This window comes from Talpa europaea, assembly GCF_964194135.1.
Source record: "Talpa europaea genome assembly, chromosome: 3".
Taxonomy (NCBI): domain Eukaryota; kingdom Metazoa; phylum Chordata; class Mammalia; order Eulipotyphla; family Talpidae; genus Talpa; species Talpa europaea.
In genome coordinates this window covers 128,281,461-128,295,733 of record NC_140069.1, presented here as the reverse complement: position 1 = coordinate 128,295,733, position 14,273 = coordinate 128,281,461, and the positions used below count along the sequence as shown (strand labels likewise).

Sequence of the window (14,273 nt, the reverse complement as noted above, 5' to 3'; positions counted from 1 at the left end):
TCCCAAAGCAAGAGACTAGAAAATCATAAAGTGAATATTTTACACTATGCTAGGGAAAAGAATAAGAGTGCATAATATAGGGGACACAGGGGTTTTCACCTGTGTCAGGTTTTCACCTGATGGGGGTTTTCACCCTTGTTGCTTCTATGTTCACAAACAAATGCTATAAGCTTACTTTTCTGTGTCCTTTATTGTTACATTGTTCTATGGGATAGTAAAACTTCAGTGAATCAATTACCACCTCTAAACAATCCACAAATTTGCATCTCCTGTCCTGGTCTCTGCTTGCTCCAGTTTCTGCTCTCCATATAAACAGCTCTGGGCACTTGTGACTGAAAGTGGTTAGAATTTAACCCATCCTCCCTCCCCCAAAACCAGCAAGCTGAGTAATACAGGCAAATATGGCAGGGCAGTCTTAAAAAGGAAAAAACTCTGAAAAATGGACACAAACACTCCGAAACCTGATAGCCTAGAATCATCTGGTATATTTGGTATCAGCCTACACCCTGTTCTGTGGTTGCACTGACCTGTTTTAAGTGCAGATTTGAGTGTGAATAGAGTATCTGTGTTCCTGTAAAGTTATATAAAAATAGAAGTTTATCAATTTAGTTTTAATGTGAATTCTCCGAGATAGCTCACTATTTAAGAGGCCCAATGTTGGTGTACTATTTTTATTTTTCATGTTTTCAATAAATATTTATTGTGGGCCCCTAATTGGAGGGAATGGTTTTAAGTGGCAAGCAGAACAAACAAGGTGTCTGATTTTAAGAAACTTAGATTTTTTTGGAAGTGAGGTATTTTGGTGTTTTTTAATCCATATTGGAAAGATCTGGGAGCTTGTTTGTTAGAATTTCAGAAGAGTTTACCATCCAGACTTTCAAATGAGTATATGCAAATTGAGTGATAGGCGATAAACACCTATCAAATTGATTTAACCAAAAATACCTGGCAGCCACCCTTAGAGCAATTCCTATAGAACCATTTGAAATGTTCCTCTCCACAAAGGCAACTTCACAATCCTTTTCTTTGACTATTTTTTGACAACACAACCAATTGACAAAATCTCCAATTTCTGGGATGAGCAACATGCCATTTACAGAACAGTCCAAAACAATCAATTTGCAGAAGCAAAAAACCAAGGTTTTGACAGACTAAGGAACTTGGCAGAGGTTATATGACCATTCAAAGGTACACTAGGGATTCCCACCCAGCTTTCCTCTACTCCAAAGCCTACCCTACCTTTTACCTACCAGAGTCTACTACCTCCTCAAGAAGGCAATAATTGTGGCTAAGCTTTTCTTAAGTATGGGTAATTTAAATCCCAGCTTCTTTCTGGCTTCTTTTTGAATACAAATAAACTAAAGAAAAAACTAAAATATGTTTGCTATTAAAAAGTTAAGATTGGTCTGTAGTAGATGTTTCTTTTCCATACAAACTTCAGAAACAGCTTTTGGCAAGTAGCCACTGTAAATAAACATTCAAAATTAGACTAAATTTCAAGTGACATACGGATGTATTGGACATTTTCAAGAGTGAAAGTGAATATAAATAAAAATATAGGATAGAAATCTATTGCATTATAAGCAAGGAAGGAAATGAGCTTTTTCTTTTTTAATGTATTTTCTACAACATTATGTAGTGATCTATATCTCTCGCTCTATTAACTATCTTTTAAAAGTGCTTCCCAAGAATACAGTTGGGTAAATTACAGTGTATTTATGAGAGGGGGCTGGAGGAAGCTGTAAAACAACATAATTTAAAATACAATTCTCTAGGGCCTCTATGGTGGCGCAGCGGTTGAGCGCTGGGTTGCGAAGCTGCCCGCAGCCTCTGCAGTGCCGGTTCGATTCCCGACTGCTCCCCGGCCACCGGAGGAGGGTCCCACATGGCGCGCAGACCTCCCTGCCGCCCGCTGCTCCCCTCAGCAGTGTACTTCGGTCCTTCTGCCTGTTCTGCTCCCCGCTCTGGCTCTGGTGAATTCTCTCACCCTCCCGCGCTTCTGACTGTACCCAGTGCATGTATAAACAAAAAAAAAAAAACAAACGAACAAGCAAATAAATAAATAAATAAAACATGCCTCTATTTAAAAAAAAAAAAAAATACAATTCTCTAAAACACAAGTTATCAAGTTTAATATCAATACAAGTATCAATAGATTCTATATATCACTGTTTTAATTTTAGCCCTTCAGAGAAATGCCTTCACTATTCCTTGCTGTGATGTTTTAATCTCTGCTCATGCTGGAAAGTTGTTAGAGGAACCAAGATAGAGTGTTTCCAAACACCTTTAGAAAACATCTACTTCACAGGCCTTCATCCGTTACATAACTTAGTGTTAGCTATTTCATCATCCCTTTAATGAAGTTGTTTTACATATATTGCATGGGTACCTGGGAGGTGAGGGGAAGAAACTGTAATGTTCTGTTCTTTCTGAGAGTTGAAACTGCTACTCTTTCTCTTTTTGCTCCAAGTAGTCAGAGGCTCAAAGCCAAAATGAAGTTGAAATTATGGTAGTTAAGAAATCCATATCACAGGGCCTCCCTGGTGGCACAAGGAGTTAAGACCCAGCACTATGAAGCTATCTGCAGCCACTGCAACACCAGTTCGATCCCTAGCCATGGAGGTGACCCACATGGTGCAGCAGACCTCTCCTGACTCGCCTACAGCTCCCCTCAGCAGTGTACTTGGGTCAATCTGCCTGTTTTGTTCCCCACTCTGGTGAATCCTCTCACCCACCACATCTCTGGCCCGCACCCCAGCACTTGTATGCATAAATAAATAAATCTTAAAAAAAAAAAAAAAAAAAGAAATCCACATCCCTTTCAAGCCCCATGGTATTTGCTGTTTCCATCTTAGTAGGTCTATTGTTAATTGTTTATTATAAACCATTGAATCCGTTTTGAATGAAGTTTGGTATAAGTTAAAAACTAAACTCTCTCTGTCCTAGAGTTAATTCATGACCTTGGTGTGGGATCAGAGGACATAGAATTAGTCTGTATACAAGGGTCAGCAAATTTTTTCTCAAATGGGTGCAATATAAATACTTCAGGTTGTAAGGGCTATGAAATCTATTGCAGCTTCTCAACTCTGCTTTACAGAACAAAAGTAACCAGTGACAGGAGGAGAACAACTAATGGTTGTGTTTCAATAAAACCTGTTCACAAAGACAGGTGTTCGGTTGGATTTGGTCCATGGCCCATAGTTTACAAGAAACAATGGTTAAGAAAATCAAGGCTTTCACTTTTTGCATTCCTTCAAAAAACATTCTATGTAAAATTCCCAAGATATAAGATCAAGTTGAAACTCTCAAAGTGACTCTAATTCTGTAATTTTGATAGCAGGTTGGCATGTGTGTTTCCCATGGACTCTCATATATTTAATTTAAACTGGCAAGATGTACTCAAAAGTGGGTAGAAAGTTAATAAATATGCACTATGCTTTAAGTACACATAAATAATCCTGATCCAGTGATAAAGTTTACTGAGTCAGAGTGTCTTGGACCAAATTCTACTTAAATGTTGACATGGCAATAGTCTAAACACTTTTGGAAAACATCTACTCTCTTTTAGGCTAGTATATTATTCCAATACTAAAACAGTGATTTGCTAAATGGTACCTAGATACTAGCGAGAGGATGATTGGTTGGTGCTTCTACCATTTCCTGTAGAGAATTACATGTTTTTACAAATTCAGGGACATAAGATGGATTTTTCCAAAGCAAGGGACTGAGCAGCCATAAAAAGTATATGTTTTACATTCTGCTAAGTTTTGTAGGCCTAAATCTGTAAAGACTTTTGTCTTCTTGCTGGTCTCACAATCACCTAAAAGACTAAATCTTGAAAATACCTATACAATCAAATCATACAAGTAATGCCATGGCATTATAGTAAGCAGACTTTCATATCATTTTATTACAAAAATTACCACCAAAGGGGCTCCCTGGTGGGGTAAGGGATTAAGTCTCAGCACTATGAAGCGATCGGTAGCCACTGCAGTGCAAGTTCAATCCCCAATCAAGTAGCTGACCCACATGGACATGGCTCAGCAGACCTCTCCTGTCTTACCTGCTGCTCCCTTCAGTAGATGTGCCTGTTCTTCTCCGCACTCTGTCTCTGGTGAGTCCTCTCTCTCTCTCTCTCTCTCTCTCTCTCTCTCTCTCTCTCTCTCTCACACACACACACACACACACATAACCCTGCACCTCTGGCCTATACTCCAGCTCTTGTATGCATAAATAACTAAATCTTTAAAAGAAATTACCACCAACGTTGCTATTTCTTGAACTAATAGTACATCCCTTAGGATGGTACACTGCAAACTGGGCTACACATCAGAATTACCTGTGTCTGTTTTTAACATATAAATTTCTGGGCACCACTCCCAGGCTATTGAATGAGAAAAATATTGGCTGGGCTTTATTTGTCTCCTCCCTGATTTCTGATAGGAGTGGACAAGTAATGAAATTTTCACCACATACTATTGTGAAATAAATATCATTACTGCCTTTAACAGCTAAGAGAACAAAGGCTCTGAGAGCTTTAAAGACTTGCTAAGGTCACATATCCAGAGCCCTAAAGTCTTTCCCACTACAGCCACCACCTTCATTATGTCACTAGAATGGAATCAAGCAGGGAAAAAACATAATGCCCATATATTAATTTAGAACCTGAGAGTGCTTACTTTTCCTTTCAATAAATTTTCAGTATATAAGTAGCAGGAAAATTAAAATACAAAGCCCAAATGTTTTTGGGATTTGGCCTGATACATTATGCTTGTACAGTTGCCTGCCTATTTTATGACTATTCTATGTGTTCCTAATTTTTAAAAGGTTAAAGAAAAAGTGGCCCCCTCCTGGATAGAGTTCACCTGTGCATCAGAGAATGGCGCAATAAAGAGGTAAGGGGATGTGAGTGGGGTTAAGTCAGGAGAGGAGAGGGACAGGCTGAATGGGTAGGGAAAATGAATTTTATATTTAATTTACTATCATCAAGGATGTGTTTTTTTTCCCAAGGAAATACTTTATAAATGTGTCAAATCTGCATCTGGGTATTTAGTAACATTTGTGGGAGTAACTATTTTGTTTTTAATATAGTATTTTCTAGGGCTTCCCCGGTGGTGCAGCGGTTGAGTGCTGGGTTGCGAAGCTGCCCGCAGCCTCTGCAGCGCTGGTTCGATCCCTGGCCACTGGGCAAGGATCCCACATGGCGCGCAGACTTCTCCTGCCACCCGTTGCTCCCCTCAGCAGTGTACTGCGTCAGTCTGCCTGCTCTACTCTCCCCTCTGACTCTGGTGAATTCTCTCACCCTCCCACGCTTCTGACTGTACCCAGTGCTTGTATAAATAAATAAAATAAATCTTAAAAAATAGTATTTTCTAATCTCAGGTTACAAAACAGCAGAGACTGCAAAGCTAAAGTGAAAGGGTATGTGGTTCTCCAGATCATTCTCAATTGCTTCCACCCCTCTGAAGCTCCTCAACCTGACAGGTTGTTTAAATGTGCCACGATACCTTTTTGTTTCCTGCTGATGCACATATAGTAAAATAAGCATGAAGTGAATAAGTGAAACTAATGCAAAACAAATTCTACAGGAATCAAATCTCTGGAAAATATTTTTTGTAGCTAATGCCTCCATTCGAACATAATTTGCAGATTAAATTTGTGGCCATGGAAAATAAACTGCAATAAAATATATGGGTGTTTTTCTGTATGTTAGATAGTCAAGGAAATGCTAGATTACAGTCCCAGAACTTTATGTCAGGTATTTGATGCACATTGCTCTCACAAGAAAAACTACAAAATCAAATGAAAAATTGAAGTCAATTTTCCATACTCGTGAAACTGCTACCCTTTTTTGAGGACTCTCCAGGAATCATATCTTATTATACAGAATAGAGGAATACCAAAAAAGAGTCAGGAACAAATATGTTCAAAGTGTGGGAAAGTGGAGAAAGGGAACCAAATCAGCATTTACAATGACAAATTCTGGTGCCACCATCTAGTCATCTGGGGCCACTGGGCCCAGCAGTTCATTGAGCTGCCAGATTCTATTGCTTTCAGGATATTTTTACACTTTCTTGAGATCAGAAAGCTGCAAAGTAATCCTCCTTTTTGCTGTAAAACTGACCAAAGGACATAAAGAGGGAAAGGAAACATATTCCTTCTTTTTACAACTGGAGAAAATTGAAAATTGACTAGAAGTTGAAATGCCCAGACAGTCCATGTGCCTGTAAACGGTCAGTAGCAGCACCAAGTGGGCAGAGGAGTTCCAGACAATAGTGGTATGTTCCCAGGCTCAGTGCTCTTTGCACTATTCCAGGAGCACAGCTCACATGCCAGTCTGTGAAGGTTACACAGTCAATCACTCAGTGATGGGTTAAATTATTTTGTGGGATGAACAGGAAACTAAACATTTTATATCTTTCCTTAACTCTGACAGCTATTCTGATAAACTGTTATGTGACAATATTATTTATGGAGGTCCCAGAACTTTAGATTGGTCTTTCTTAATAGAACCAGTCCCAGAGAGGCTTACAAAGTTTGTTTTCAACCCTCTTTGATTTTCCAGAACTTTTACCTTCCCTTTTGTCTTTCCCATTTGCTTCCAGAATCTTTTAGTGCTCTAGATTTCCATATTACTCCTGGGAGACAGGGACCAGCAAATGGTATTCTAGAAGACCTCTCCAAATAACACATGCTCTGTGCATTTCTAAGGCCTTTCTTTTCATCAAAGTGGATATTTTGGGACTCTATTGCCTGGAGGCTTTGTTAAGTTGCTTACAGCTTTACTGCCAACATAGTAAAAAATGAATGTCATAAAGAGTGATCATGGCCAACCTCCTTCACTCACCAGAAAAGTTAGCACTTTAAAGAGCAAGGGGACCTGTAAATGAATTTTTCAGTGCTATATTGATGGCAAGATTGACATTTCAATGAAAATCACTGTGGTTTTAGGATCTATTGTCTCCCAAAGGAAACTGTCCCTGGAATCACCTGATTCAAATTGCTTTTCTTCCCTTCTTTTTTGATATACAGGAAAATAGATATACTGTGTCATCAACAAGAGAAAAATCTGAATGAACATCCCTCATCCTTGAGGCTCTAATAAGCAAGACTATGGACCAACGGGAAACTGGACCACAAGGAGGTGAATGGGAAGATTCAGAAATGAGAGCTGGAAAGTAGGGTTGAAATCTTGTCCTTCCTCACCCCAGATTTAAGATACAGGGAGAGTCATTTCCCCTTTTGAACCTTCAGTTTCCTCTGTTGGAATATGGGAAGCAGAAATTCTTATTTCCTAATCTTACGTTCCTCTGGATGCTTCTATGAGGATTAGAGGCCACGAATATAGAATATAACACAACATCTGTCACATGGTTAGATGTTCAGGAAAAGTTTGCTGTTTTTGTTAGTGGCCTTTTTGACCCTCATCCTCTACTGAACTTTCTTTTCAAATAAGTTGCTTAAAATCTTGTCTCTTATTTTTCACTTCAAAGTACTTGACTAGTAATGGTGTGTGTGATAAAGATCCATTCTTCTTGAGCATTTAGAGTCAATCTGTGAATCACATTTAAACTGGCTTCTCGAAACAATTTCCAGCACATTCTACTTGCAGTCAGATGAAGTGGCAATTTTCTTAAAATATGGAGCAGTTTGGTGCAGGGCAGAACATGTATTCAGGCTCATAAACATGAACATTTTTTTATGTAGCATTTAAACATGAACTATGTAACTCCAAAATACTACAAAAATATAAACAAAATAATTTCAGGAATAAAGAAATATAGATCAAGAGAACAGAGAGGGAGGAGGAAAAGGAGCCAAGTTTTCTATCATCCAAGAAAATTGATCATGGGTAAACATTTGCTTTTAGAGGAAGATGGTAGCATGTTCTAGACATGGTTTAACATTGTAAGTCAAACGACTCTAGTAATTCATATTCTGACCTTTTCCTAGTGGCCCCAGATCACCAAACCCTTCTTCAGCGATGACGACCTTATAGTGATGCTGAGTGAGAACATGCTGGTAGAGCTGAAGTTCCCTTTTGCTGTAGGAAGGAGGCCGGTAGATTATGGCCCTTCTGCTGTGGCTGCCAAAGTGAGCCTCCACTGTATCCTCCACCTGAAAAAAAAAAAAAAAAAAGAAGAAGAAGATATAAAAACTCAAGAGGAAAAAGTTGCACATAACCACTGAAGGACAACATGAATGCAAATCAGGAGCCATTCAGAAAGTTATCCTTTTAAGTTTTTTCTACAAATGCAAGATTCCCTGAAAGACCGACAAAGACAAAAGATAACCATATGCAAGAACTGAAGGTGAATTGAAATTTTCTCACTATTACAGAAAGTTGAAAATTTTAAGCCATTAAAATATAGAACTCCTAGAAGAATACTACTACGTAGAAATATAGAGCTCAACTCCTGCTGAAAATACAAAATTAATAGCAATGCTTTTCATCTGCATTGTGCTGTTACAAAGTAGCTTCAGCTTTTAACAGTTCTTTTAAGTAAGCATAGTAAAGAAGACAGACTCAGGATTATTTTTGTGCTGGAAAGACATGTTCAGGAAGGGGGAAAGTTGAGAAGCAATTATAGACCCAGGGACAATTTTCCTGACTCTCTGTTCTTTATGATTCCCATTTTAAAAAACAAACCCACATAAAGAACAGAGAGTCAGGAAAATTGTTTCTGAGTCTGAGCTTTGTCTGGCACATGCTAACATAGGTCCTTCATTCCTGGATACAATAGAAATGATATAATGCAAATGAATAGAACACCAGCTAATCATACCTTCTGCACATGGTACTTTGGGGAACATGAGTAGCAACTTTCCCTTGTTAAAGGATATAACATCTAGGTGATAATGAAGCTATTTAAACTCCAGAATTGAACTGCAAATTGGGGTATGATTCCCTAGCAAATGAAATTGTTTGTAATAAAAAAATTATGAGAAGGGAGATTTGAAATCAAATGTAGATGGAACCTTTAAACACAGGAGTTAGAAGGGACCCAGGAGTCCACAGGAAGCACAAGTAAACAAACATGTATCTTGGTGAGGAAAGTAAGAAGAGAGGAAAACAGACGTTTCCAAATATATCAGTGTCATTCCAGGGAAATGCAGTTTCCAGAATGGTCTCACATTATTTTCTTTTCGTAATCACAGGACACTCCTTTCTGTTAGCTGGCTCAAGTGTTGGAACTATTCCACATGAGGAAACTTCAAATTTCAAATTTGAAGTGATTATTATTTAGAAAGGTACCATCCCTCCTTTTCCCACAGCAGGATCAGTTTAAGGAAGAAAAATGTCACTTTTACCAGTATATCCTACCTAGAGCATATTCTAAATAAAGTATAATTACTGGTATCTTTTATAATAACCTTTACAACAGACTGAAATTTTGATTCACGTCTCAGACTGCTGAGAATAAATAGGAAATGAGCTTGTCAGCCAAATTAGGTTGTATTATCCTGTCATACACACCGCTCTTGCCCTGGTAATATTTATAACACACTGGATCAGCAAAATGGCCCAATACCAAAGGGTGAGAACTGTTTCAGTCCGGAAAACAGGTGCACACGCTGCGTATGTGAAATTAAAAGTATGTGGACAATTATGTCAACCACAACAGCTAGTGTGGGATTATCCAACGCCAGTAGCAGCACTTTGGAAGTGAGAGCTCCTGATTACTCCCACAGTTCTGAAGATATATTTTTAGTGGAAGAACACATTAACCTGGCCACTGCAACAACTGAAGTTGAGACTTGCAAGCTTACTGGTGAGAATTTAGGAAACAATGAAGGTGGCTGTGCTGGTAACACACTGAACCCCTGAGTCACTTCCCTCTCTCCCCGTCTCGTCAGAGATCTGCAAAATAGTCAAGTCACTCTGCTAGACCACATGAAAGTTGTTTTATAACTGAACACTTCCTATTTTTATTTGAAGGACTTTAGAATCTGAAACCTTTATACTGCCTTCGATAAAGGAGAGGGTGTTACAATAAACCACTTGGAGTGTTAGATTGCAGTGATGTGGAGTAAGAAGGCAGGAGAATTGAGAAGCAAAAATCTGGACTTGAATTCTGGCTGTGCTATTTGTTTGCTCTGTCCACTGGGGTAAGTTATTTAATCTCATCACATCAGAGTTTTCTCATATTTATAGTTGAAGTAGCAACTTCTTATATTGGAATTAAATAGATTTTCTATGAAAGTATCCACACTAAGAACTATTATTAAATACACATGAATAAAATTGATCCATAATCAGTATTATAATTCTGCTTTTATGTTAGGAGTTCTGTAAACTTTTCGATTAAGTTTGGTCTCTGTCATAAAAAGTTTTTTTTAACAGAAATCTACATGCTTCCATATATCCAGTTGTTGTTTTCTCTGTAACACTCATCTTTTAATGCAAAAATATCTTATTCATTTATTATATTCATATCTGTTTTCCTACACCATAATAAAAATTAAATTAAAACATTTATTATTTTTGTTTTCCAAATCTACAAATACTACATAGTACCAATGGTTTTAAATATCCTTTGAATGAATGAATGTAAACCTCTTTTCTTCAATAAATTCTTGTTATAAATACCACCAAGGAAGATTAGGAATACAAAGTTGTGAAGATTTGTATTAAAGATTTGCTCTCATTACAATTGTAAATCGTGGTGAGAATAATAAAGATCAAATTAAATAGTTAAGGGAAATAATTATTTACAGTAAAAACTGAGCAACAAGATAAATTATACATGGACTATATTTCTGAGTTACTTATAGTATTGGAAAGTCTTGCCAGGATTAAATAAACATTTATGAATTTGTTTTTTTTAAAAAAAAAAAAAGTCTTACCAGGATTGACCACAAAACCAAGAACTACAGTTCTTTAAAATATAGTAGGGGTGAAAAATAGAACTTGTTTTTTCCTATGTGACAGAAAGTAGTCTTGTATTTATGACATCTTTCATGCTCAAACACAAATCATACAGTAGGCCTCAGATGCATGTCATATATAACTAAAAGTCAAATTGCCTTGCTGGGACTCCCTGGTGGCACAAGTGGTTAAGATGCAACCTATGAAGCTAAACACAGCCACTGCAGCACAAGTTCGATCCCCGGCCAGGGAGGTACCCAAATGGTGCAGCAGACCTCTCCTGACTCGCCCACTGCTCCCCCTTGGCAGTGTGTTTCAGTACATCTGCCTGTTCTGTTCCCCACTCTGTCTCTGGTGAATCCTCTTACACCCACACCTCTGGCCTGTACCCCAGTTCTTATATGCATAAATAAATCTTTTTAAAAAATTGCCTTGCTGCTCTAGATTTTTGGCATTTTAGAAATATTTCAGATAATCAGAGTGAATTATGTTTTAATTTTCCCACTATAAGAATAGATTATTTCCCTTCGTGAAATGCACACCTATTTTGCAGAATTCAAGAAATAAAATAGTTTCTACAATGTATATCAACTATTTTTAAGTTAAAAATCATCCAAAATTGAGGACATTTCAGAGAGTACATCTTCCCTGGACATGCAAGAAGAATCACCTGAAAGCCCCCTAACTCGGTGACGCTGTGAGGGACCTCTGCCTCCGCCTCATGGCTGACTCAGGTGAATCTCAAATCTATCATGAAACTACCACGTATTTCTCATACTCCATGACATTGAATCCCACTGATTTCTTTAACTCGGAGCTAAGTCAACTGACTGCATTCAATGAAAGGCAATTTTGCACATCCGTGGCTTTAGGTAAGTTCTGAACAAATAAAAGAGAAATAAAAGCAATAAAAAATCAGTATCAAAACTAGATATAGTTTCATCAATGGTCTCTACTCCTCTTGTTCTGCTCTTGTTCTTCTTTCTGCTACTCTGCTGGCATCCCCCTGGCACCACCCTGATGATTTTCATGTAACCTGCATTCCTATATACCATTGATGAAAGGAAACCTACTAAATAACATCACCCACATCATCACCTTGTTGGTTGCATGTGTAGTGAATATTGTGCATGAAAGAAAATGAGAGGAGACAAGTCTTAGAAGGGAAGAAATGACAGGGAGAGAAATTACGATGACCTTTGAAGGTCAGCGTCATAAGGACTTTTTATTACTAGTGGCAAGTATGGTCCTTTAGGCAATAAGAAATAACTAGGGGCCTCCCTGGTGGCGCAGCGGTTGAGCACTGGGTTGCGAAGCTGCCCGCAGCCTCTGCAGCGCCGGTTCAATCCCCGGCTGCTCCCCAGCCACCGGAGCAGGGTCCCACATGGCGCGCAGACCTCTCCTGCCGCCCGCTGCTCCCCTCAGCAGTGTACTTCGGTCCTTCTGCCTGCTCTGCTCCCCGCTCTGGCTCTGGTGAATTCTCTCACCCTCCCGCACTTCTGACTGTACCCAGTGCTTGTATAAATAAATAAATAAATATTAAAAAAAAAAAAGAAATAACTAGAATGAGGATAGAAATAGAGGCAATGCAACAATCCTTATTATCTTGATAAGTATCTAGCAGAAAACCAAAACTTAGTAAGTGGCAGAGAATTTAAAAGTTGGTCAATTTATGCTGATCTTGCCACCAAATTCCCAACTCCATGAACTTTGCGTCCTTGAACTAAAAGCCACAGAGGATGGAGGCAGATGACCAGACGTACCATGTAGACAGAGGCAGGATGTGTTTCTTGTTTTATTTTGTTTTCCAGATGGATGGTGTTGTGGGGCAACCAGGAGCAGGGCAGGCAGGCGGTGGGGGGTGGGGAGGGAAGCCTCCTGGCCCCCTGAGAAGCTATGCTTTCTCTGGGCTCTCTCTGGCTTTTGCTAAATCATCTCGCCTCTTCTGTAACCACACACCCTCTCATAGCCAGTCTCCTGCAGCCCTCAGTCTCTGAGTGACGCTGCCCTTATATCCCTGGCCTCCAGGCTCAGGTGTGCCCACTTCCACAGGCCCACACCCATATCCAGGGGTCCACAATCAGGCATACAGGCCTGGCCTATGCTCCCAAGTGCCTTCTGCATCAACACAATAGAGGCTGCAGGTGATAGCCCAGAGGCTAGGGCGTAAAAGGCCTAATTAATTCACTTACCCTACACATGGTTGATCTGAATGAATTCATGACCAGACTTCTACTACCTAAATCCCACAATTTCTTAAGAATGATATACCACTGTTCCCAAGATGCAGAAAAGTTACTGTTGTTATTTAAAGGTGGAAGCATTCAGAGACCTGCGTGACTGAGCCCCATGGCCAGGGCAGGAGAGAGGGTGCATGAGCTGAGACCCGTCCTGAGGAGACCCAGGGAACGTGGGCATGAGAGCGCTGTGTGGGCAGGAGTGGTCAGTTCCACACTGGAGAGGCTGGTTTGAGGTAGAAAGTGGAAGGGGAATGTAGGGTAAATGAAAATCATCAGGCTTTTTGGCCCTCCGGCCATTAGCATTAATGATGGATCCCTGTGGTTCTACATGCATGCCTGATGGTGGCACCCAGAGTAGGGTGTGGGCATGCAGAGGTGGGTGCACCTGGGCTGAGAGACTGGGCTTATAAGGGTGGTGTCAGGGAGATGCCAGTAGAGTGGCAGAAAGAAGAACAAGAGCAGAATAAGAGGAGCAGAGACCATGAGAGAACGCCAGAGGACCCAGAAAGAGTGAAGACTCACAGGGTCTGGGAGGCCTGCCAGCCTCCTAGACCCCAGGTCCCCCTGCCGCGTAAAAAACTCAAAAGTCTGAAAAGCCACAGAGGGCTCCCCTTTACCCATCTGCCCGGATCATAGAGATCCTGCTCTGTGCCTTCCTGCCACTACAGGGAAGTGGCAACAAGAGACTCCAAGCACAGCGCATGTAACTGAGAGGGTAAGGCGCAGAGAATGAGAGCATTCCAGAAGTGAGGGGAAAGTTCAGGAGAAAGGTTTTGCTGTGGAGACATTAAATAAACACAGAGGGAGTCTGTGAGTTTAACATTAAACCAGACAGGCACAAATGTGGAAAACAAGACAACAGCAAGACAGACCTGCCTGTCCTAAGCTAGAAAATATCTGATGATAAATAATGTTGAGTTGCCTCCGTCCCCTGGGAACACTGAAATACTGAGGCTTAAGTCATATATTATGATTTTTACTTCTCAGAAAAGACTTCCCACTGAAAGACCATGGTGGAGGGCTATGGATGCCTTGGTTGGGGTGGGGGGGGGGTGTTCCTCTGCCCACAGATCACATGGAGTGTCGTAAACCAGTCTTCCCACAATAAAAAACAAACATAAAAACTACTGAGTAAATACGTAACATTTCCAAACAAACAAAAC

At 39.8% G+C, this 14,273-nt stretch overlaps 1 protein-coding gene across 1 annotated transcript in view; it reads right to left on the bottom strand.

The window, feature by feature from the left end:
* CPED1 (cadherin like and PC-esterase domain containing 1) overlaps positions 1 to 14,273 on the bottom strand; it is a gene marked incomplete at both ends in the record, with an annotated part of 254,953 nt that overhangs the window by 228,554 nt on the left and 12,126 nt on the right. The window contains one exon of the mRNA XM_084229702.1: positions 7,944 to 8,118. Within this exon, the coding sequence (XP_084085828.1) occupies positions 7,944 to 8,118 (175 nt within the window). The remainder of the gene's footprint in view (positions 1 to 7,943; positions 8,119 to 14,273) is intronic.